The sequence below is a fragment of the Danio rerio genome, chromosome 24 (assembly GCF_052040795.2).
Source record: "Danio rerio strain M-AB ecotype USA chromosome 24, GRCz13ab, whole genome shotgun sequence".
Taxonomy (NCBI): Eukaryota; Metazoa; Chordata; class Actinopteri; order Cypriniformes; family Danionidae; genus Danio; species Danio rerio.
The window spans coordinates 40,970,939-40,996,079 of record NC_141044.1 but is presented as its reverse complement, the minus strand read 5'-3'; the positions used below and the strand labels follow the sequence as shown (position 1 = coordinate 40,996,079).

The following is a 25,141-nucleotide window of genomic DNA, read 5'->3' as shown; positions in this document are numbered from 1 at the left end:
TGCTAATGACTATACTTTGGCAAAATTCAACGAAAAAGCAAAAGCAAGCAAGAAGAGAAACTTTGAACAGAATGTGAATTGGAGGTGCTGCTTTCGGAGGTAGACCAGAGAGAAGCGGTGTTATTTGCAAGTTTGTTCTCCGGAATTAACAACAAAAGAAAAAATAGAGTGGGAGAGTTTAGCTGATGCGGTTAACACAGTTGGGTCTGAACATCGCACTGAGTGGATTTAAAAAAGAAATAGTGTGATTTATAGCTGTAAAATGTTGCAGCATCTGCGACAGTCTCCGTGGCGGAGCTCATAAGACGCATGTCAACATGTTTTGACACGTTCGAGCATGAACTCAGTTCGAATCCAGCGTCTGATAAACTCTTTCTTCTTTTTTTCCCCGCTACATATCAGATATTGCCAACTATTTATCACGAGAAATACAAATAGGAATCATTAATAAGTTTGTGCATCATATTTTATTTGCACATTTATTGAATGGAAATGTTTCTGATTCACGCATGCAAATTCATCTTCAGATAGTGTCTTTATAGCAATGTGCGTGCAGTAGATAGCTCAGATTACTTTGGAAAAGACGGCGACCGCTGCAAATTATATGTTTAAAAATAATCAACTGTCAACTGTATGGTATGGAAACCTTTATATACCTGCTAGATGAACCCGTCTCATACAGCTGCCATTGCAAGGCTCAGACACTTTGTAGAGAGCAATTTAACACAACTGCCTCTAGGAGTCGCCAATAAAAAATAAAACAGACACGCACAAAAAATGTGCGTACGCCAGCCATAAAGCCGGCGTGGAGCTGTGCACATTCCCACGTTCAGTTCATTGTTAGTAAATCCAAACGTGAGCGATTCTGAGCGTGAAACCTGGCGTACACAACGTTTTTGTGCGTACGCAGCGTTGATACATGAGGCCCCTTGAGTTTGACACTCCTAAAGTAAATGGTCAAGGAGATCTTAAATTTGCGACACCAGGGCTTTGAATACCTAGCTGACAGGGAGGGTAAGTTTAAAGTCTGAAGAGCGATTTTTGGGTACCGTTCACCTCACTGACTTTACCAGGCACCAGAGTTGTATAAAGTACTAGAGACCCATACTTAAGTAAAAGTAGAATTACTTTATCAAAAATTGACTTGAGTAGAAGTTGAAGTGCTCTTTAAGCACCATACTTAAGTGGAAGTACAAAAGTATTCAACATTTTTTGTACTTAAGTATTGCAAGTAGTTTATTTCAAAATTTACTACTCAAGTACTGAAAGTAAAAGTACAAGTATTGTGTAATGTAGTTATTAAAGAAAGCAGTCAAAATACACTAATTGTTTTGATTATTTTAAATATCTTTTTGGGGTACTTGATTCAGCAGAACGAAAAGAAACATGGCTTACGATACTGTTTTTCTCTGTAAACAGTTTCTGTGCCCTTAATTTGACCTGCTCAAAGAAAACACTCTTTCTGGATGTATCAAACAAAACTCATGCACAGAAGACAGCATGAGCATTTACAGCTAATAAACTCATGTCAATATTATCCCACCTGCTTTTTGAGCGCTGGCAGGCGGGTCTTACACGGCTATGATTGGTCCTCAACAGAAAGGGCTTTAGAAATATACGCGATTATCACAGGTAATAGACACAGTGGAGAAAACTTAATTGCACATGAGGCACGCTCATGTCTGGATCCACAGCTTTAACAGCTAAGAAGAGAGGAAAAGTTACCTTACAAACTGGCCAGCGGGTCAAATGTCTAAAGTGAGAGAGCGAGAGATAGGCAGAGGTGAAGTTTTACAACGTTTCTCCCTAACAGTAAACTAGCAGCTGGTATGCTGTGCCGCCTCGCCATCGCGCCTCCGTCCTTCGCCATAGTATTGCGACATCGCGCATAGGAGATAAATGACGACATCACGAAATAACCGGTTATGACCTATTACTGAACTGATATCGATCATTTTGACACCCCTAGTAACGGGTAACGATGCAGCACATAAAAAATCTATTGGATTAAAAGTATTAAACTCATGGAAAATATGTACTTAAGTAAAAGTGGAAGTAGGAGAAAAAAAATAATACTCCAGTAAAGTACAGATACTGCCTTTTAGTACTTAAGTACAGTAGTGAAGTAGTTCTACTTCGTTACGATACATCTCTGCCAGGCACTAATCTGCATTCCTGTTTGTCATATAAGACTATCAATAAACATTGCTGCATCCAAGTTCAAACATGTTCCAGAAATATTTGGTTTGCAAATGTATCCCTGTGTGTTCCTCTGTTCATGACTGTACTTTTGTTCTCATGTAAATGTTTTACAAATTCTCAAGAACTGCTTATTAAGCCAGACGTCAATATGTTTGCGTATACAATCAGATACAATAAAGGCCTGTGATTAAGCAAGTAAATAAGTCTTGTTGAACTACTTTACCATCTTAATTAAATATTGAATGAATTTAATGCCATGTATGTTTGTTACCAAGTAAGTTTTTAGTTCATGAGGTCTAAATACTAGATAAGATATTTAATATACAGGAATTTATTTTTTTTTTTGTCTAATGAAAGTCCAGGTTCATGTTATTGTGTCATGTCTGAATAGTTATTCTATCCCCAGACAATCTATACCGCCATTTTGTTTGTGTCGAAATTCGACGTGTATAGACGTTTACACTGCGCACTGATTAGATATAACACTAGATCATGTCATTCACCAGTTAGAAAACTCTATGGAGACACACACTTTATCAAGCGTAGTTGTTGACAGGCCAGTGAGTGCAGGAATTATATTTCCCCAAAATTGTGTCACTGGCTGTCACTTCACAAATTAACAAATGTGTAATTATAAATTAAACTTCACCTCAGTAAAGCTGGTCAGTTTTGTTATTAAACTAAATGAAGATCAGATCAGAATAAAGCAGCGCTAAAAACAGAAATATCCTGTCATCTGTTTACATTACACTTACAATACCAAGACAAAGAGTGACTTTTCATTTTCAGTTGTGCTTGCTGGTCCTCGTTTATCGCTTGTTTTCATCTCCTTTTTCACTTAAACAACTAAACGAAAGCTCAGGTCTATTAAACTGACTATATTATCAATGCTGTAAAAGGCACTCCATGAACTTGAAAATAGCTAGTCTTCTGCCGGACGTTTTCAGTGGCTGAACAACACTACCGTGCATATAAACAGTGCATGCCAGAGTGTGTGTGTGTGTGGTCCAGTGATGTGCATTTTTAGTGGTGTAGTGTGGATGGAGGGTTGTTCAGAAATGCTGGGTGAAACGCTATCGTGGACGCGGATCGTTTTCATTGTAAAATGGCATTTTAATACTAAAACATATTAGTGTAAACGGGGCCTAAAATAAATCGAGTCCTAATAACTGTATAGCTATTTTAACGGTTTGAGGAAACCGATTGCGGCAAATTGTTTAAGTTGACTGAACTCAAACGAATAAAGTGAATCAACTTAAATATTTTGCTGTAATCGGTTTCCTCAAACCATTTGAGTAGCTATACAGTCGTTAGGACTTAATTTGTTCTATTACCTGAACACAAATAGATATTAACATAAAACAAAAACTAACATGTGTAAACAAGAAATTGCATAAAAATAATGTATTTTAAGACAAACTTATTGAGATAAAATATTTATTCCAGTCAAGCATATTAAGTTCAAAGCCACACTGTAAAACCCAACACTTTATCAAATGAAATGAGTGTAGTGAACTCAAAACTGACTGAAAGTTAATTCTACTCATTTGAGTTTTGAACTCAGTGTTGTTAAAGTTAGTTAAATACCTCATTACTTCAACTTAAATAGATTAAGTTCACAGTATTCATATATGTTCATTTTTTAACTCAAATGGTTTGTAGCAATCGGTTTCCTCAAATGGTTTGGGCTGCCTTAACTTATTGGGTTTTACAGTACTCAGTTGTTTTGAGTTCTCTTCCTTCAGTTTTACTCTGCTTAAATTGCTTCATTTACTGAAATGGATTAAGTTCACAGTACTCATTGGGATTCACTTTTGAACTTAAATGGTTTGCAATCAGTTTCCTTACATAGTTTAAGTTACCTGATTTTTTTCTGCATGTTCAATCATGCTGATAAATGTAAATTAGCTAAATTTTTTTGTATAACAAAAAATACAATTAATCTCCTTCTTGAATTGATTATACAGAACTGTTGAATTTATGTACAGTATGTTCAACAAGTACATTATAAGTAGCTAATTAAATTAAAAAACCTTACTTTTTAGCAGAAAAGTTATTTGATTAACACTGAACCATGTTAAAGGGAAAGTTTGACAAAGAAATAATTACTCCCTATTTATGCATGTGCAAGTAGTTCCAAACCTTCATAATTTTGGTTCTTCTGCTGAACACTATATTATTTAAAAGATATAGAGTATAAAAATATATATACACTATACACATTTATTAATTACCACATTAGTTTATGCTTAATTTAACCACGATGAACTCATGATATGTTAATGTATAATTATGTTGTGACTTTACTTGGAGGGGCACATCATCATTAATCCATGCTTAACTACTCATGAACTCCTTATGCACGTCCAACTAGTGAGTTTACACTGAATAACAACAGAAAAGTGTTGTCAACATCAACATGAACAGGAGCTCATGAGTAGTTAAGGATGAGTTAATAGTGATGTGCCCCTCCAAGTAAAGTCATGACATAACTATACATTAACAGCTCATGAGTTCATGTTGGTTACATTTAGCTTAAACTTAAATGTGAATTAACAACATGTACTAACAAGTAATTAAGGTAGTCGTTATTTACACATGAACTCATGTCACTCATGTTGTAGTTAAAGCTAATTCATGATTAGTGCATACCTTAACTCATCATTAATTCATAATAAAGTAATGTTTAGTTTACATACTGTATTAATACATCATTATTCATGTACTGTTGTTGTAAAGTGTTACCGAAAGCTGTAACCATTGACTTTATTAGTAGGAACAAAATATACAATGTAAGTCAATTGTCAGAGCTTTCCAGCTTTCTTCAGAATATCTTCATTGTGTTCAACAGAAGAAAGAAAGTCAAACAGGAACAAGTAAAGGCTGAGTGAATGATGACAGACTTTTCATTTTTGAATGAACTATCACCTTTAAGCAGAATAAACACCAACTACAACCCCAACAAAACATCGGCAAGCAAATAAACCAGATGCAAGTGAAGATTAAGGAAACTGATTTCCTGTACCTGCTCTGTTTTCGGTACCCAACAGCCACTTCCAGCGTCATGGTGCTTTCAGCATCTCTTGCTCTGAAAGACAAACGCTCCACACACTCACACAGAAGCTCAGACGCTGCGGAGGCTCAATCCCTCTTTCATCCCCTTAACACTGAGTCCTCTGTTTGAGTTCACTCTCGCTTTTTTATTTCCCATGTCTGTAAAGTGACATTTAGCTTCATCTCAGCCAGAAGGACAGGAAAATCACCGATCAAATCTATCTTACCACTTTTATCACAGCAATCAAACTTATATTTCTTAGTTATCAGTATTTACCACACATATACTATGGAAGAGGCAATGGCTACTGGTTTCTAGCTGTATTTAAAATAGAAGAAAGAAACATAAAGGTTTGAAACCAGTAAAAATTGAGTAAATGATGACTGAATTTTCATTTTTGTGTTATATCCTATTTTCCCTTATACCAGTTTCATACATTTGGGGATTTCTTAAATTGAACTATTTTCAATTTTACCCATTTGGACACCAAACAATGCACAGGGCTTCATTTATTCATTTGTTTTTCGGCTTAGTCCCTTTATTAATCTGAGGTTGCCACAGAGAAATGAACTGCCAACTTATCTAGCATATGTTTTACACAGCGGATGCCCTTCCAGCCGCAACCCAACACTGGGAAAGACCCAAACACACTCTTTTACACACATATACTTCGACCAGTTTAGTATAGCGCATGTGTTTGGACTGTGGGGGAAACCGGAGCACCCAAAGGAAACCCTCAGCAGCACGGGGAGAACATGCAAACTCCAGAAATGCCAACTAACCCAGGCTTGAACCAGCAACTTTTTTTGCTGTGAGGCAAGAAGGATCTCCACTGCCCCAGCGTGACACCCTGATCTTTATTTAAAGGAGGATGAATCATTTGGAAAGTAACAGTATCTCTTTTATGAATTGTTTTCCTCTGTTACAACATCTATAGCCTAAGGACATTTCCGAAATACGGTTTAATTGACATACAAAACATTTTTGTTCCTCTTTTAAGAAAAGTACACTGTGGATTTTTATTTATTATTTTTTTATCTGCTGGAAGACATTTAAGATCCTAAAAATCTTTTAAACTAAATCAACTGTACACTATCTAGCAAAAGTTGTTTTCAAGTTTTAGGAACAGCAAATAATAACTTGACATCTAGTTGATCATTTAGAAGTGGCTTATGTGAAAGGCAAAGGCCTCTAGATTACGCTTATTTGACCAAAATAAAATATGATCATGCCTTGATTTTGAATGATTTAATTAGGACAGTAAGGTCTGACATTGCTTAGACAAAAGTCTTGAACAGAAATAATGTCCAGTATAGAATATAAAGTCATGCTGCAGTGGAGACAGAATGAATATTGTGTCTGACTCCATCATGAGCTTGGAGGGCTGCATCCATACATCTCTGCAATGACTCAAATCACTGATTAATAAAGTCATCTGGAATGGCAAAGAAAGCGTTCTTGCAGCCTCCTCCATCTTAGCTCAGACATGCTCAATATTGTTCATGTCTGGTGACTGGGCTGGCCAATCCTGGAGCAGCTTGACCTTCTTTGCTTTCAGGAGCTTTGATGTGGAGGCTGAAGTATGAGAAGGAGCGCTATCCTGCTGGAGAATTTGCCCTCTCCTGTGGTTTGTAATGTAATGGGCAGCACAGATGTCTTGATACCTCAGGCTGTTGATGTTGCCAAACACTCTGCAGATCTCTCACACGCCCCCATACTGAATATAACCCCAAACCATGACTTTTCCCTCACCAAACTTGACACTGGCTGTTGTGATGGTTTGTTCTTGAACGATTCGTTCATTTTGAAGCTTTTGTATGACTCGAGAACCCCTCAGGAAGTAATTCGTTCATTTGCCTACACAAACATTTGTGCAGGTGGAGTAGAAGATTAGTTCATTTTTCGAGTCTTCTATCGGGTTAGGGTCGCTCGTTCATCACGTAAAAGACAGAAGTCAATCGTATACATTTAGAGCCGGAAAAAGATTTGATTAGTTTATTTCTGGAGTCCTCGATTTGAGTTGTTCGTTCATCACATAAAACAAAGAAGTCAATCATATGCATTTAGAGTCAGGAAAAGATTTGATCTGTTCATTTCTCGAATCCTTGGGTTTGAGTCATCTCTCTTTACATGCTGTCACATGATGAACGAACGATTCAAAAACCAGCAGACTCAAAAGGTGAACTAATCATGGCTCCTTTTAGCTCAGACTGTTTGCATTGGTTAAGCTTATTTAGGACTGTGTGACATGAACAACTCAAATTTGAAGACCGGTCAGAAGTGGTGAGCTGACATAATCAAAGACCGAAGACCAGGTAAAGAATAAATGATTATTTTCTCTTTCTTCTAGACGCATTTAAATCCATAAACAAAGCAGCATGCGTTGCGTTTTTAACATGGCATTAGACGCAATATGAGAAAATGAACCAGATACAGTACACAGAGTTACAAGTAACAAAACACTATTAAATACATCATTTGCTAGCTAGCGAAAACAAGGAGGCAACCATTTTAATTGCACTTACTTACACTTGTGAAATGGAGGAAGAAACTGATCCATCAACTGTGTAATGATAAAGTTCCTATCAAGCTCTGAGAAGTGGCTTACATCAATAGTCTTTTCTGATCCTTCCTTTAACAAACGGCTGACGAATCCCCTGTTGTAAGCGTGTAGATTCCAGGAAACACAGCACAAGGCTGGGTCGATAATGCTGAGGTATTTTTGCAAAAATAAACCTGAACCATTGACTCTTCACAGTTTCATCTTTGGGTAGAGAAATTAATACTAACTTTCCCCTCACACTTCCAATAATATCCAGCTGAGCACAGCGTCTACATGACTTGATTCAACCGGGGGCTGCTACAGTGTTTGTGGGCGGGGCCGCAAGTTTCAATTTTCCCAGGTTTCCATGCGCAAAAATTGGGCGGGGCTTAAGTTTTGAATCAACATCACGCTGAAACGCTGGAGACTCGTTATCAAGACGATTTATTTGAAGCACTAAGGTTTCTTTTATGAATGAATCTGTTACACAACCAGCGATCGCTTTCCAGAGATTGCTGGTTCTCACACGAACACCAGGACTACACTTCCGCATATCCCAGGACTACATTTTCATACATGCACTTCTTCCAGTCACGCACGCCTGTTCATTCATCTACCCTGATTACAATCACCAGCTGATCCTTGTCATGGACTGATAGCATTCCATTCATAAGCCACTCATGAACCCATCCAGGTTGCCGAGTCTTGTTCGCATTTTGTGACATTACAACGCGTTTCCCTGTCTTGTTTCTCCGTGTTAGACCTTAGCCTTGTTTTCCTTGTTCTCCTGTTTAGCCGCCTGCCTTACGACCTTTTGCCTGTTTATCTGACCACGATTCTGGACTGTCTATATATATCCGTTTGCACCTGTATGACCACTGCTTGCCTGACGCTGAATAAACCTGCATATTGGATCTTACCTCAAGTTGTATCTGTTACTCCACCCCCGTCGTTACAGAATCAATAGTTTTAAACAATGTCTACTTTTAGATTTATGCCTTCGCTAGATATTTCACTTCACTTAGAGCTGTGATACACTACATGGAAGGTCATTTTTTTAAAAACCCACAATAGGGTCTTTTTATAAATATTTTGGCGAATTGAAAAATGACTCGGAAAAAGACTCAAAAGGTTAGAGTCAGTAAAATGATCTGAACTTCTCATCACTATTTGGCTCTACAATATTGATCTGATGATATCCATTTGTGAATTAAGTTAATAGGTGTCTGCAATAGTGTACATCTATTGTTACATTTAAATTGTGTCTTTATATATTCATCTTTATATTATGTAATATGCTTTTACAATTTTAGTAGTTATCAACTCAGCTTATTCATATTAATAATACTACCTCTGTCTGTTCATTGTAGCATATGTAAATAGATCTGCGCTGCACTTACTGCTCATATGTGCACTTTGGTTAGACGCCAACTGGATTTTGTTACCTGGTACATTACGTGTAGTGACAATACACTTGAATCTAATCTAGTCTAATCTAAATTTCCCAAATAAACACGGCAGCTTCTTTTTTTACCCCTTAAAATAAACAAATGTATTAAAATATCTGTTAGGTGTTTAACACTTGGATCCGCCTATTCTGCCTATAAATAATAGACAGACATCAGGCTAAGAGCATCTTGGAGACTAACAAGTGATCATCTGTCTGACAACAGTTGTTGAACATTAAATTTGGTAAATATTATTTACAGTATTGTGAAGACTTTGTGTATTAGTCTCTGAAAACTGTTTGTTATAAGCAGATGTCTTTAAAGCTGAAAGTTAAAGCAGTGAAGAATGTTTTCTATGGGTATTTTTGCATTATTTTCTTTCAGACCTGCAGCAAAAGATGTTGGGCTTTATTTTCACTCTGCTCATTCTGACACCAGCAGCTGCTGAAGGTAAAACTCTTAAATCAACAGAGCACACAGTTAGCTTTAATGCAGAATTTAGCTTGTTTGCTTCATTATTTTTAATGCATATTTTAATTTTCTCTCACAGTGGGTCTTGGTGGAAAAGTTCTTCTGTTTCCAACCCAAAGTGCTACCAGCTATGTTAAACTGACTCCTGATAAACTCCTGAGTCTGTCAGCGTTTACTCTCTGCATGCGTGTGGCGACCGAGCTCCAGGGCGGGCGGGAAGTCATTCTGTTCGCCTACCGCACTTCTGAAGTTGATGAACTCAATGTGTGGAGAGAGAACGATGGCCGTTTGTCCATGTATATTCAGTCTAGTAGCGATGCAGCACGTTTCTATCTTCCCCCTCTCTCCACATTTCAGACACATCTGTGTGTGTCCTGGGAGTCTGCAACTGGTCTTACTGCTTTTTGGGTGGACGGGCGTCGCAGTTTGTACCAGATCTATAAGAAAGACGCCTCTGTCAGACCTGGCGGCACCGTACTGCTCGGACAGGACCCTGATTCATATGTAGGTTCGTTTGACGCAAATCAGTGCTTTATTGGTGAAATTACAGATGTGAAACTGTGGGATTATGTTCTGTCTGAGATCCAGATTAAGGCTTTGTATTCAAACCAGGATCCGTTGGTGCCAGCGGGAAATGTGTTTGACTGGGACACCGTCAAATATGATGTTGTGGGAAATGTGACGGTGGCTAATGATAATCTCTGATCTTGATCTGTTGTAGCGCATTGTGTGTTTCACGTGGTTGTGTCTATCTTTATAGTCTGTTTATCTCTTTTAATGAAAGCTGTAAGGCCTATCAAATAAATCTTTCTCAGCATTTCAATTGCAGTCTGTTTTCCTTCTTTTTCTGAACAACTGATGATACAGTCGTTTACTCTGTGGCTTATTTAAAGTGGTAGTCTGTTCATAAATGGAAATATTAATCAGTACCTGTAGGGGACTTTTCTCTTTAGTAAAACTACGACTGGTTTCATCCAAATACACATATGAAACTTAAAAAGAAAACTGGAATATTGCAGTAAACATTTTAGGAATGAAGCACTGAAAAACAAACACTTTTTTGATGCAAATTCTCAAAGTCTGCATTTGCACTGCAGATCTTGATGATTAATTCCGATTTTGTGACTGTGTCCGATTTTTTCTTTTGATGACCTGCTTACATCATCTTTTAAAAGTGACTCGTATCTGATCATGTGCATTATTTTACACAGCACACGGCAAAGGCGAAATGACCAGAGGGAAAATAGAGTGGGCGCTGACTGACAGCTGATAATTAAAGAGTTCTCTTTTCTCTATTCCTGTTTCTGTTCACAGCTTTTGACAAGCTGTTTTACTATAGTTTATGACAGAAAGCTTCTCATTTGTCCATATTCTTTTGGTATATAGGCTTTTTTAAACCTTTAGGCATCTTAATGTGATGTCCATGGCATGATTTATGCACGTGATTTAGCTATACACTCGTTTTTTATTAGTTTATATTAGTTAGGTGGCGGACATTTTGCTCTCATTAACATGCTTAAATATCTGTGCTATATGACAATATAAATGCTGTTTAAGTCCTCGTGTATGAGATTTAAGGTTTGGAACTCTGCTGAAGTCTGTTCTGAAATGAAAGTGGGAGACTTGACGTCATTTGCTATGTTTTTTTTTATTGATGCACGACTCGCATTGACAGGTGAAAATCCGATCTACCTGCTTACACTGCAGACACGAGGACACAGATCCGATTCATATTGGATACATTTCCACATGCAAACAAAGCCTGAATCTTATTTGAGTAAATCGGAATCCATGTGATTTGAATCCTGCTTATACGTGCACGGACCATATCCCATCTGTGCCACATGAGAGAAAAAAATCAGAATTGAGTCACTTGAACAGTGCAGTGTAAATGCGACCAAAATGTATGAGCATAACTATAAGTAAAACAAAGGTTATGTCATTTGGGAAATTAAAAAGAAGCCATAATATAGATTTAACAACCGATATTGAAGTAATAGAGTATACGCAATTACGCTTCTTGGTGTTGTATTGGATCGTAAAATTAGTTAAAAACCGCAAATAAATAATGAGAAATCAAAATTAGTTGTAATAGTATATAAAGCAAGCTTTATCCTGGACAATAAATCAATGTATGCATTATATAACACACTTATGCTGCCATATGCGAGTTATTGTGTTGAAATTTGGGGTACCATAGACTGTAAAAGATATGGATGTAGTATCCGTGACGTCACCCTTAGGTTTCTGATGAGTGCAAAAGAAGCTACCAGTAGGTGTGGCCTACCGTCGACATTTTGTTCGTGTGTCATAGCATCGACTAGGAGCAGTGGCGCCCCCAAAAAATTTTCTTAGGGGTGGCCAGAAGAGGCCACACTAAATTTTGGGGTGGCACAAAAAAAATGATAAATTCAGTGTTTTATATATAATATATTATATATATAATTTATTATAATATAATTTATTTATTATATATATAATTTGTTTCTGGTAAATGAAAAAGTGGTTTAAATATTGCAATTTATTCGTTGAAATAATTTAGCAAGTACATGTGCGAACCAAATAAAGAGTATTTAGTTTAAAAACACTTTTCATGTATATTTATATATATATATATATAAACTTTTAGGTTATTTTTCACACACTGTTATTGTACAGCATGTAGTATATGCCATGTCTAAACTTAATGAAGATTGAGTTAAATAATAAAACAAACAAATAAACAAACTAAACAAAAGGCATTATTTACTATACACACACTCACTATACAGACTCTAATAATATCATTTATCCATATCCTTTTTTTGAGCCACAATATTACTAATGCAGCTTCTTCTATTGATGTACCCTAAGGTAAATATTAAATTGCCATTGCTGTCATTGGTATGTGCTTGCTGTCAACGACCATCGGGGAGGACAGTGGTGGTTCTAGTTGAAATGACACCCTGGGCGAACCACCCCACACCCTTAAATTGTTAATTTATTTTTCGATTAATATAACTATTTATTTTTATTTTAAATAAATACTATTATTATTCTAAATAAATAACAGAAATCAATCCTAAATGTTCAAACAAAGTAACAACTGGATTGATATGCTAAGATCACTTAAGAAACCTTTTGCATGGATATTATGACAATTCTAAAGAATACAAAAATATATATAATTTATAGAACTATCTGTTGTCTTAGAACCAACTCATGGCCGAGAATTCATGTTATGAAGTCTTACCTCCCTAGCTCTTTATCCCTCCTTTCTGCTTTATAGTCATGCTTAGTAAAAGTAAAATCATCATCATATTATATAAACTTTAGTTTAGTCGACTTGCAAAACTCGCTGAATGCCAACACCTCTGCACAAAAGACTGATACTCTGGTTTCACGGCGCATATTTTATCGGCGCCCATGCAAACAACAGGAGTGCGTGAGGCGCACGGGAATGGTTTTCTGCGCGCATGCGTCAGTTTGCTTTCACCAGCGTTGAACCAGCGCTGAGGAGGAGGCAGTGAATCCGCTATGTCGGTGACACCAAGAATAATTTAATGCATTTTATTTATTTAAATAATGGGAATTTACATAAGTACATTTAAATTTATAATGTCAACAGCAAAATCATATTGGGGTGGCCACAGGGGTGGCCAGAGTTTACCCAGGGGTGCCCCTGACTAGGAGATACCAAACAAGGGCAAAGAGGCGGAGCTACAGACGCATGCTGCCATTCTGCCTAGACTGGCTTTCCTATGGGAAAAACACTTGACACTTCATTACCTGTTACATGTTTATGTTCTGACCACATGTGCTTGGTTGTACACCATATAAGTGTTCAGACTTTTGAAAATACTGCTGTAATGCATTGAGCCACAAAGCATTGTTCTTATGATGCTTTTCACCCAGAAGAAAATGCAAATTACTTCCAAATACTTCAGATAAAGTGTGTGTTAGTAAATGCAAGGCTATTTATGAAATCCAGGCATAACACTGTATGACAACGCTTCAGATGACTCTTCTAGAGCCTAATCAATCTGCCAGATTCTGGAGTGCATTACAGCTTTAAAGAAAATGATGAATGATCAAAAGATTCCTATTTTTTCCTAATGATATATGATGTAATACGTTTGTATTTTTAAAATTAGTCTTGTTTTAATTTTTCTTGTTTTAATTTTTCTAATCCAGCAAAAAAAGTACTGCTTAAAATGTCACTAAAACGCAGTATTTTAATCTCATAGTTAAATAGAAACTACGGAGACCCAGAAGGGGTGTAGTGGAGGAGAAAAAATTGGCTGGGTGAAAAAAAATAATGGATAGAAGGAAAAAATGGGTAAAAGAAAAAAATGGCTGGGAGGAAAATATATATTTTTAAGATTTGTGTTATTTCGCAAAAATGTTTCTCCACAAACACTTCCTGTTGACTGCACTCTCTTAAACCCTCCCATTTTTGCTGAAATTCTCCTGTATTTTACCATTCTATCTCACTTTCTTCACAATAAAGCTGTGCGTCGATCGTCGCCTTTCATATACAACCTCTGAACCAGTGAATGCATGTATAAGCTCTGACTGACAGACGCGCCCCATACAATAAACAGATCAGCTTTTGTACGCACCATTTACAGAGGAGCAAAGGTGCAGGACACTTTTGGATTCGGGTGTATAATTAAACAGACAAATACACTGAATAATATGTAAACATCTCCGTCCTGCATGTTTTATTTTAAACAGCGAATTTCCTCTTAAATGAGCACAAACAGTTTCTAAAGTAATGGACTGCTTCATTATAGATTTTTGCATTCTTACAGAGACACCTCTGTTATCAAACTAAACAAAACATGAGATTCATTTGCTGGTCACTTGTTTGATAACAGAGGTGTCACTTTACATGGCGCGTACAGAAGCTGATCTGGGATCAGTTTATTGTATGGAGCGCGTCTGTCAGTCAGCGCTTACACATGCATTCACTGGTTCTGAGATAGCATTTGAAAGGCGACGATCGACGCACAACTTTAATGTAAAGATAGTAGGATAGAATGGTTAAATACAGGAGAATTTCAGCAAAACTGAAGGGTTTACATGAGTAAAGTAAACAGGAAGTGTTTGTGTAGAAACAATTTTGCGAGAGAATGCAAATTATCTTAGCGAGATAACGCAAAACATCTTTGCGAGTGAAAACAAAACATCTTTGCGAGGGAACGCAAAACATCTTTGCGAGATAATGCAAAACTTTGCGAGAGAACGCAAAAACTTAAAAATATATATTTTCCTCTCAGCTATTTTTTTCCTCCTACCCATTTATTTTTTTTTCACCCAGCCAATTTTTTCTCCTCCACTACGTGCTTTCCGGGTCTCTGTAAGAAACTGAGGCGTATAACTGCAAAAATGGTCCACTTTTTGAGAAAAAAAAACCCTCTTTCACCAGGCTGGCTACAGGCCTGTATCAGATTTTTGTTTAAAAAAGTATCTTAGTGAATATTTTACAGATTCAGATCCAAGTCGTTTTAAGTTTAGTAACAAATCTGTTTATGTTTTGAACGGTCTAATCACAATTTGTAGAAGACTTTTTGGATAAAAGCGTTGACTAAAATAAATGTAGAGCAAAGTTCGAGACAGATTTGTTTGGGACCATTATCAGACCATGGTTGGGAAGTTTTTGCCACTGAGATCTTTCAAGTTTACATGAACATGAAAGGGCGTCACATTGGTGCAGTGGGTAGCACGATCGCCTCACAGCGAGAAGGTCACTGGTTTGAGCCCCGGCTGGCCCAGTTGGCTTTTTCGTGTGGAGTTTGCATGTTCTTTCTGTGTTGGCAAGGGATTCCACCAGGTGCTCCGGTTTCCCCCACATGCGCTATAGGGGAATTGAGTAAACTAAATTGGCTGTAGTGTGTAAGTGTGTGTGAATGAGTGTGTATGTGATTATCAGACATATTTGCAGGAGCAAATCCCTCTGTGGTGAGTGACATTTACTGTGGTAATGCTGCTTTGTGTGCGGCGAGAGTTCGGTTTTCTTTTGGAGAACTGGAAAACAGTGCAGGCGCAGAAGGTGGCTCTCAGTTCAGTCAGCTTTCGTATAATTGGTGTGCTCATGCGCATCTTTTTAGTCTAGGCGGGACCATACTTGAGCCAATGCGAGGCCACAACTGTGGGGTTTTGTTGGTTCTAGACGTTTGCCATCTGCCTTTGCACTTTGGCTGTACAATACTGATTTTATCACATCTATATGTAAATGAAGTTCAAAGGTTTCATGTTTTAGTGTGCACCTATTAATTTGAATTGTCTGTAATATGTTTCTAGTAAGTCTGTATAATACGCCTTATCACATACATTTATAATCTTTTTTGTTACCAACTCCGCTTATTCACATCTATAATACTACTTCTGTGTAAATAGAGCTGCGCTGCAATTACTGCTTATATTTGCACTCTGGTTAGTTGAAAACTGGATTTTGTTTCCTTGTACATTACAAGTGTATTGACAGTTAACTTGAATCTAATCTAATCTAAATGACCCAAATGAACACTCCAGCTTCTTTATTAGTGTATACACAATTGTGTTAAAACAATGGGCTTTAAAATTTGGCTCCGCCTATTCTGCCTATAAATAATGGAGAGACATCAGGCTAAGAGCATCTTGGAGACCAACAAGTGATCATCTGTCTGACAACAGTTGTTGAACATTGAATTTGGTAAATATTATTTACAGTATTGTGAAGCTTTTGTGTATTAGTCTCTAAAAACGGTTTGTGTTAAGCAGATTTCTTTAATGCTGAAAGTTAAAGCTGTGAAGAATGTTTTCTATGGGTATTTTTGCATTATTTTCTTTCAGACCTGCAGCAAAAGATGTTGGGCTTTATTTTCACTCTGCTCATTCTGACACCAGCAGCTGCTGAAGGTAAAACTCTTAAATCAACAGAGCACACAGTTAGCTTTAATGCAGAATTTAGCTTGTTTGCTTCATTATTTTTAATGCATATTTTAATTTTCTCTCACAGTGGGTCTTGGTGGAAAAGTTCTTTTGTTTCAAACCCAAACTGCTACCAGTTATGTTAAACTGACTCCTGATAAACCCCTGAGTCTGTCAGCGTTTACTCTCTGCATGCGTGTGGCGACCGAGCTGCTGGGCGAGCGATCGGTCATTCTGTTCGCCTACCGCACTTCTGAAGTTGATGAACTCAATGTGTGGAGACGGAAAAATGGCAGTGTGGGTTTGTTTATTCAGACTAGTAGCAATCCAGCAAGTTTCTATCTTCCCCCTCTCTCCACATTTCAGACACATCTGTGTGTGTCCTGGGAGTCTGCAACTGGTCTTACTGCTTTTTGGGTGGACGGGCGTCGCAGTTTGTACCAGATCTATAAGAAAGATGCCTCTGTCAGACCTGGCGGCACCGTACTGCTCGGACAGGACCCTGACTCATATGTAGGTTCGTTTGACGCAAATCAGTGCTTTATTGGTGAAATTACAGATGTGAAACTGTGGGATTATGTTCTGTCTGAGATCCAGATTAAGGCTTTGTATTCAAACCAGGATCCGTTGGTGCCAGCGGGAAATGTGTTTGACTGGGACACCGTCAAATATGATGTTGTTGGAAATGTGACGGTGGCTAATGATAATCACTGATCTTGATCTGTTGTAGCGCATTGTGTGTTTCACGTGGTTGTGTCTATCTTTATAGTCTGTTTATCTCTTTTAATAAAAGCTGGAAGGCCTATCAAATAAATCTTTCTCAGCATTTCAATTGCAGTCTGTTTTCCTTCTTTTTGTGAACAACTGATGATACAGTCGTTTACTCTGTGGCTTATTTAAAGTGGTAGTCTGTTCATAAATGGAAATGTTAATCAGTTCCTGTAGGTGACTTTTCTCTTCAGTAAAACTACGACTGGTTTCATCCAAATACACAAATAGAACTAATAAAGAAAACTGGAATATTGCAGTAAACATTTTAGGAATGAAGCACTGAAAAACAAACACTTTTTGATGCATATTCTCAAAGTCTGCATTTACAGTGCAGATCTTGATGGTCTATCCGATTTTGTGACTGTGTCCGATTTTTTATTTATTTATTTATTTTTTTTTTTGATGACATGCTTACATTATTTTTTAAAAGTGACTCGTATCCGATCGTCTGCATTTACACTAGTGATGGGAAGTTAGGATCATTTTACTGACTCGGATCTTTGAGTCTCGTTCATCAAATCTTTTTTCGTGTAATTTCGTTAATTTGGTTCAATTTGCCAAAATGTTATTAAAATGTTACGAATTGCTTCTAAACACATCTACAACTAGCCCAAAAAGTTAATCACACGACAAATAAGTCATAAATAGAATACTATAAGAAGGAGAAAATAATAATTCAGTGTTGACCTGCTCTTTTGTCAATGAAGGTATTGTTGTCTCTTTGCTCAGCTCACCTCTTCATGTCTTCAAATGTCAGTGGTTTGTTGACGTTACACTGACAGTCACATATAATCTTAACCAATCTTCACCGATAGGAGCCATGATAATTAGTTCACCTTTCAAGTCTTGAGTCATTCGTTATTTACGTGACAGAATGACTCAAACCCGAGGAGTCGAGAGATGAACTGTTCAATTCTTTTTCCGGCTCTAAACGCATATGATTGGCCCGTGATGAATGAGTGACTCAGACCCGATAGAGGACTCGAAAGATGAACGGATCAATTCTTTTTCCGGCTCTAAACGCATTTGATTGGTTTCTGCATTTACGCAATGAACGACTCGAAATGTGATGAAGACTTGAAATGAACGATATCACCTGCACAAATGTGCGCACATGCGGATGAACGAATCACTCCCTGAGAGGAGTCGTAGTTCCCGAGTCATATTGAAGATTTGTTCAAAATGAATGAATCGTTCATGAACGACCCAGCACTAATTTCCACAGCACACGGCAAAGGCGAAATGACCAGGGGAAAAAAGAGCTGGCGCTGACTAACAGCTGATAATTAAAGAGTGCTCTGTTCTCTATTCCTGTATCTGTATCTGTATATATATATATTTACAAATCTTTATTAATAAATTACACTTCATAATGCAGTAGTAGAATGTTCGAGGTTACAGAAGTAACCCTTCGTTCCCCGAGGAGGGGAACTTCAGTGCCATAGAGTGGATTGATTGAAATCCACGAATGGGAGGATTCGGTTCAGAAGCCGCTTGTCTGAAAGTATTGAACGGGCCAATGAATGCAATGCACAGGTGTACTTCATTGCCAATTATCCCAGCATATAAGCACACCTGGAGCGAGCAAACGCCATCCTTTTAAGCTGAAGAGACTTTCAAACAGCTAAGGGACAGTCATTATGGCGACGGAGTATGGCACTTCCGTTCCCCTCCTCGGGGAACGAAGGGTTACTTCTGTAACCTCGAACGTTCCCCTTCGGTTGGGGAACTTCACTGCCATAGAGTGGATTGATTGAAATCCACGAATGGAAGAAGTATGGAAAGCGCCATAATGACTGCACCTTACCAACACCCCCGATGAGGGGATAGTCAAGCAAGCGTGACGCACCCACATCATGGGAGGCGCGGTCCTCCAACGTGTCCCTGGCCCTAATTTATCCTACTTCGACAGAAGTCTTACGGATTTAGATATATTTTTTGGGAAGTCGTGAGCATCTAGATAATTCTAGGAAAATACGACGGTACGTTGGGAAGCGTGCAATCCCGATAGGGAGGACGCTGCGGAGACCATTCGTTACCCAAGGGGGGATAGATGGCAGAACAGATAGATTACATATGGACTAGCCCTAAAAAGGGGGAGTACGCATAGCAAAAGAGTGGTTAGCGGAGAAGGAAGACACGGGTCCGCCCAGGGGGGGGGGAACTTAACCGTGGTGGAATAAGCATATGGGATCGCCTAGTGGGGATCACGCATAGCAGGCACCTTTACCCAAAACGCGGGCTGACCAGCGGGCAGACCTACAATGTAGTGGGCCAGCAAGTGACTCCTCCGCTGAGTCAGTGCTGGGGGCCACGGAGGAATCTGCCGGGCTCACCTGACGGGGAACTTTACTGACAGATAAAAAGGCGCACGTACCTCCGTGTTAGGGAGAATGGCGCAGCAAGCGTGTTTCAACACCCTACCGAATTGTTTCCTCAATCACCAAGGGTTACCTAATACCCTTGAGGAAACCGGCTCCACTCGCAGATTGTAAAACCTTGCAAATGTGTTGGGTGTCACCCAGCCCGCAGCTCTACAGATGTCTGTTAGAGAGGCGCCGCGTGCGCGCTCGAGAGGATGCGAAGCTCCGAGTGGAGTGCGCACGCACTCTCGGGAGACGCGCTGATAGCGAAAGAAAGGCATCCACAATCTAGTGGGAACTTATTTCCGTACGGCACTTCCATGCTGCTGACCGCTATAACAGACGAAGAGCTGCTCAGATGATCTAAACTCTGAGTGCGGTCCGGATAATACGCAAAACGCGAACTGGACAATAAAGAAGGGCTGGGTCTGCCTCCTCCGAGGGCAGCGCTTGCAGGCTCACTACCTCGTATTAAAACGGAGTGGTAGAAACCTTGGGCACATATCGCGGGCGGGGTCTCAGGACGTGAGAGAAAGCCAGCCCAATTACAGGCACGAGTCACTGACCGAAAAATGCCTCCGGGTCCCCGACCCTCTAATCGATATCAACGCGACCAGCAGAGCTGTCTTCAGGGACAGAAAGATACTGAGTTGAGGATCGAAGGGATCTGACGCGGCTTGTGTAGCGAGGGCGAGATCCTAAGAGGGCATGAGAGGGGGCGGGGTGGATTAATTCGCTTAGTGCCCCTGAGGAACCGGATGATGAGGTTATGCGTTCCCACGGTGCCGCCAGCCACCGCGTCATGAGAGCGGAGATGGCAGCCACGTAACCTTGAGTGTGGAGGGCGACAGCCTGCTCTCCAGCTTCTCTTGGCGTAAAGAAAGCACAACGCTGATTTGGCAAATTACGGGGGTCTTCTCTGCGAGAGACACACCATTCAGTGAATAGACTCCACTTCAGGGCATAGGCGCGCTCGGGGAGGGGGCTCTAGCCCGAGTGACGGTATTAGCCACCGCAATCGGAGGTTACCTAAGTCTTCCTCACGTCTAATGACCTCCAAAGATCGGCGAGGGTGCCAGATGGTGCCCTGTCCCTGAGAGAGTAGGTGCTCTCTCGAAGGGACTGCCAGGGGAGGGCTATTGCGAGGGAGAGCTCTGACATCCAGGTCCGGTTGAGCCAGATGGGCGCAACCAGCAACCTGTTCCTCGTCCTCCCTGACCTTGCACAGTAACTGCGCGAGCAGGCTCACTGGGGGAAACGCGTATTTGCGCATGCCCCGAGGCCAGCTGTAAGCCAGTGCATCCGTGCCGAGAGCACTCGGCCAGGGAAAGAACAACTGGCAATGAGCGATCTCGGCGGAAGCAACAGATCGATCTGGGCTTCCCTGAATCGCGCCCATATCAGCTGAACAGACTCGGGTGGAGTCTCCATTCTCCAGGACGTAAGGCTGCCGTGAGAGCGCATCGGCTGCACGGTTAAGCTTGCCTGAATATGAATGGCGTGCAGCGATTTCAGCCGCGGATGACTCCAGAGGAGCAGACGGCGGGCGAGCTGAGACATGCGGCGAGAGCGCATACCCCCCATACGGCTGATATACGCCACCGCCGCCGTACTGTCCGTCCTGACCAGCACGTGTTGCCGCTCCAGCACCGGAAAAAAACGGTGGAGAGCGAGGAACACTGCCAACAGCTCCAGGCGATATGCCAATGCAACTGGGTACCTTTCCACAGGTCCTGCTGAAACGACAACAAGACTGGATGCCTGTTCTAGAGACACCCAGGCCTGTAGGAACGAGGGGTCGCTCCAAGGGCTGAGGGCGCGGCGACACAGCGCAGTAACAGAGACTCGGTGTGCGCGCGCGTGCCATGCGCGTCTGGGGACTCGATCGTGAAGCCAGTGCTGAAGTGGTCTCATATAGAGTAATCCGAGCGGCATGAAGCGGCTGCGGATGCCATATGCCCCAGGAGCCTCTGAAATAGTTTCAGTGGGACCACTATTTTACTGTCGAGCTCTCTCAGACAGCTGCGAGTTTGCTCTTTTCTCGGTTGACCTGAAACCCCAACAGGTGGAAGTGCCGGAGCACTTTGTCTCTGTGCATAATCAACTGCTCCGAGAGAGGGCAAAAATCAGCCAGTCGTCAAGAAATTGAGTATGCAGATGCCCGCAAGCCGAAGGGGCACTAAGGCACCCTCCGCGGGCTTGGTGAGGACCCACGGAGACAGAGAGAGCCCGAAGGGGAGGGCTTTGTATTGCCAAGCTCGACCTTCAACGCAAACCGCAGCAACTGACGGTGGCGAGGAAGAGTGGAGACATGGAAATACGCGTCCATCAGGTCTAATGCTGCAGACCAACCCAGAGGACGAACGCACCGGAGGATGCGCTTCTGCGTGAGCATTCTGAACGGCAGCTTGTGCAGACAGCGGTTCAAAACGCGCAGATCTAGGATTGGCCGTGACCCACCGCTCTTTTTGGGCACGATGAAGTGTGGGCTGTAAAACCCGCTCTCCATCTCGGCTGGAGGGAGCGGCTCGATTGCATCCTTCGCCAGGAGGACAGCAATCTCCTCTCGCAAGACAGGGGCGGACAGGGGGCTGACCCTGGTGAATACACACCCGTGACTTGGGGGGCCATTTCGAGAACTGAATCGCATAGCCGAGTCTGATTGTGCGTATGAGCCACCGCGAAGAGCTGGCCCGCGCTAACCAGGCAGGCAGAGCTCTCGCTAATGGACTCATCGCTACAATCGCTGACGTACCAGCAGTGGGGCAGCGCAGAGTGGGTGTGCTGATCCGGGTAGCGCGTGGGTCCCACGGAAAATCTGGAGGTGAGATATTTACTCTCACTCCGCACCCGAGCTCCGGAGGGGAGGCTCGAGGGGTGGGAGAAAGGAGACCGTCCTCCCAGCGCTCGTTAGCCACTGGCGAAACGCACTGAATCTGCAAGCTAGAAAGCATAGCGTCCCAGACTGGCAGATTTTGGGCTGTCACATCTGGGGAAGTGGAAAAGTGCCCTTTCATAATATTTTCATGGCAGTAAAAAGTGCCGTTGGAAATGGGGCCCCGCCCTCCAGCGGGAAAAGAGCAAGTTCCCTCTTCTCCAGATGGCCTGTCCCAGGGACGCTTCGCGGTCCGTTGCCAGACTTAGCAGCGTTCTGGGCTGGGGGGCTGCCTGCTTCCGAGGTGCCCGACGCGCTCGCTTCGCCAGAGGCGTGTGCGGGGGCGGAGCAGCTCTCGTAGGTGAGCGCCTTCGGCGAGGAGCAGGTATGAATGGCACGGCGGGCGGACCGGGCTACGGACCGCCGATAAGACATCACCCATCAACTGCTCTCACTGCCTTGAATTCCTGGGTGAATTCACAGACGGTGTCGCCGAACATGGCTTGGGGAAAGTCAAGAAAGCGGACTTTGTCGACTTTGCGCATATCAGCCAGGGGTGACGCTCCTGGATCACTAATGTGGACATCGTCTTCCCCAACGCACACGCAGCAGACTCAGTAGTCCGAAGAGCTAAGTCGGCGGCGGTGCGAAGCTCGTAAGCCTGGGTTGGACCCACCCTCGTGCAGCTCGGCCAGTGCCTGCGCTTGGTAGCGCTGGTAGGTGGCTATCGCATGCAAGGCGGAAGCAGCCTGGCCCGCAGCTATGTAAGCTCTAGCTCCGAGGGAGGCAGATAACTTACAGGCTTTGGATGGGAGACGAGGCGGACCCCGCCAAGAAGAGGCGCCGCGCGGATTGACCGCCATCGCGCACTCAACCTGAGGAATCGCCACATACCCCCTGGCTGTTCCACCGTCAAGAGTGGTGAGGGTGGAGGGACACGCAGCACAAGCAGAAAAAAGTGCTTTTCAAGACCGCGTGAGCCTACTGTGCACCTCCGGGAAGAAGGGAACGCCCCTCTAGTCGGTCCGGCCGCGGAGCTGGGGGATAAACCATCTCCAACCCACGGCCAAAGCAGCCCGGGAAAGCAGGGCTAACATGTCCGTTTCAGGATCCGTAGTGACAGCGCTCACCACCCGAAGGGGGCGAGCTGGTCTGGATCATCATCGGACAATGAAAGCCCACCCTCCGATGTCGCGGTGGACGTCTGGTCTCCGGTGTCATCGGGCGTAAGGGCTACCATCTGTTAGACGGATCGCTTCCCCCGCCTGAAGCTTGAATGGAGCGCTTAGAGGAGCGGGAGGTCCACGGGCCCGTGGGCGACGGATTATCTCTCGCTGAAACCCTCAGATCTGCCCTAGTGCCCGCTGCAGAGCAGGGGACAACTGGGGTGGTTCGCCCTTTTGCAAAGGCTAGCCGCGATCTTTACTGCGCAACAGTCATGGCATCGCAGTGCCCGTGCCCATCATCCGAGGACTGGAGACCACCGCATCCAGAAACGCACAGTCGGAGCGCCGTCCTGAAAAAGGACGTGCTGCACGACTGTGTTGCTCTTTCTGTGAAGTTTGCAACTTTATACGCACCGCTCTGGAGGACCAGACCCAAAGAACGCCAGGCAAGGGAGAAACCCAGCTCGACCGTCTGCCACTGCGTGTACACACTCTGGACCGGGAGAATGCTCTCGTTCGCTCAGAACCGCTGGTCACAGCAGGAGGAACCCTCATCGACTCGATCAGAAAGTCTCTGAAGCGAAAAGGATGGCGTTTGCTCGGTCCAGGTGTGCTTATATGCTGGGATAATTGGCAATGAAGTACACCTGTGCAAGCTTACGCTGCCAATTCATTGCATTCATTGGCCCGTTCAATACTCTTTCAGACAAGCGGCTTCTGAACCGAATCCTCCCATTCTTGGATTTCATCCACTCTATGGCACTGAAGTTCCCCAACCGAAGGGGAACCACCAATCCTGCTCTGATCCGCGTCAAAACAATTGCTCCAAGATCTCTTGAATGTGGTGGTCTTAGCTTGATTGAAACGAACTCTGGAGCGGATCAATTGTAGTGAAAAAGCAATATGATCTGAGCCCGGTTATATCACAGTGTTTTTTTGGATATGTAACAGGCATACAGTTATATAAAGAGAGAGTTATGAGTAGGGCGGGAGGTCATTCAACAAACATCTCAAGTGTCCTTGAAGTTTCATGAGTCGCGCGTCTCCCTCCCGGTCCTCAAATACGTCGCGCACCTTCTCACCCCTCCCCACCGCATCCCTCCTCACTCTTCAGACTCATCGCTCGCAGCTTGTCAAACACCACCAAACCACCATCCCCCATGACAGCTGAGTGAGACTCTGCAAAATAAACCCTGAAACTCACACGTGACTTGTTTTAGCTCTTTTGGTCTGTTTAGAAACTTTGCCGTCTGAAAGCGACCTGCTCCAAGAGCAAAAGAGCAACAATGTAATGATTTTACTCCCTGTTTGGGAACAGCTGAATCGATTCACAGGTGTGAAAGCACCCTTAATG

General features: G+C 42.1%; 4 protein-coding genes across 10 annotated transcripts in view; 2 read left to right on the top strand and 2 right to left on the bottom strand.

The window, feature by feature from the left end:
* Positions 1-5,417, bottom strand: part of plekha4 (pleckstrin homology domain containing A4) — a 46,477-nt gene extending 41,060 nt beyond the window's left edge. The window contains exon 1 of one of the 2 annotated variants that reach the window (XM_087310077.1): positions 5,228-5,417. In XM_087310077.1, coding sequence (XP_087166203.1) covers positions 5,228-5,268 — 41 coding nt within the window. In that variant the 5' untranslated portion in view covers positions 5,269-5,417. The remainder of the gene's footprint in view (positions 1-5,227) is intronic. The other variant, XM_087310079.1, reaches the window with a different exon arrangement.
* crp7 (C-reactive protein 7) overlaps positions 1-10,541 on the top strand; it is a 54,910-nt gene extending 44,369 nt beyond the window's left edge. For 3 of the 5 annotated variants that reach the window (NM_001444084.1, NM_001444083.1, NM_001444082.1), the window contains 2 exon segments: positions 9,632-9,697; positions 9,798-10,541. In NM_001444084.1, the coding sequence (NP_001431013.1) occupies positions 9,632-9,697; positions 9,798-10,423 (692 nt within the window). In that variant the 3' untranslated portion in view covers positions 10,424-10,541. 5 annotated transcript variants of the gene reach the window in all.
* The window catches only part of mybpc2b (myosin binding protein Cb), a 360,595-nt gene that overhangs the window by 189,092 nt on the left and 146,362 nt on the right, over positions 1-25,141 (bottom strand). The window lies entirely within an intron of this gene.
* On the top strand, positions 16,277-17,444 carry crp6 (C-reactive protein 6). Of its 2 annotated transcripts, XM_087308920.2 has the most exons (3): positions 16,277-16,394; positions 16,535-16,600; positions 16,701-17,444. In XM_087308920.2, the coding sequence occupies exons 2-3, from the start codon at positions 16,549-16,551 to the stop codon at positions 17,324-17,326; spliced, it is 678 nt and encodes a 225-aa protein (XP_087165046.1). In that variant the 5' UTR covers positions 16,277-16,394; positions 16,535-16,548; the 3' UTR covers positions 17,327-17,444. The 2 variants fall into 2 exon arrangements, with proteins under 2 accessions (XP_087165046.1, NP_001122266.1); NM_001128794.1 differs by lacking the exon at positions 16,277-16,394 and having other exon boundaries at positions 16,526-16,600; positions 16,701-17,360.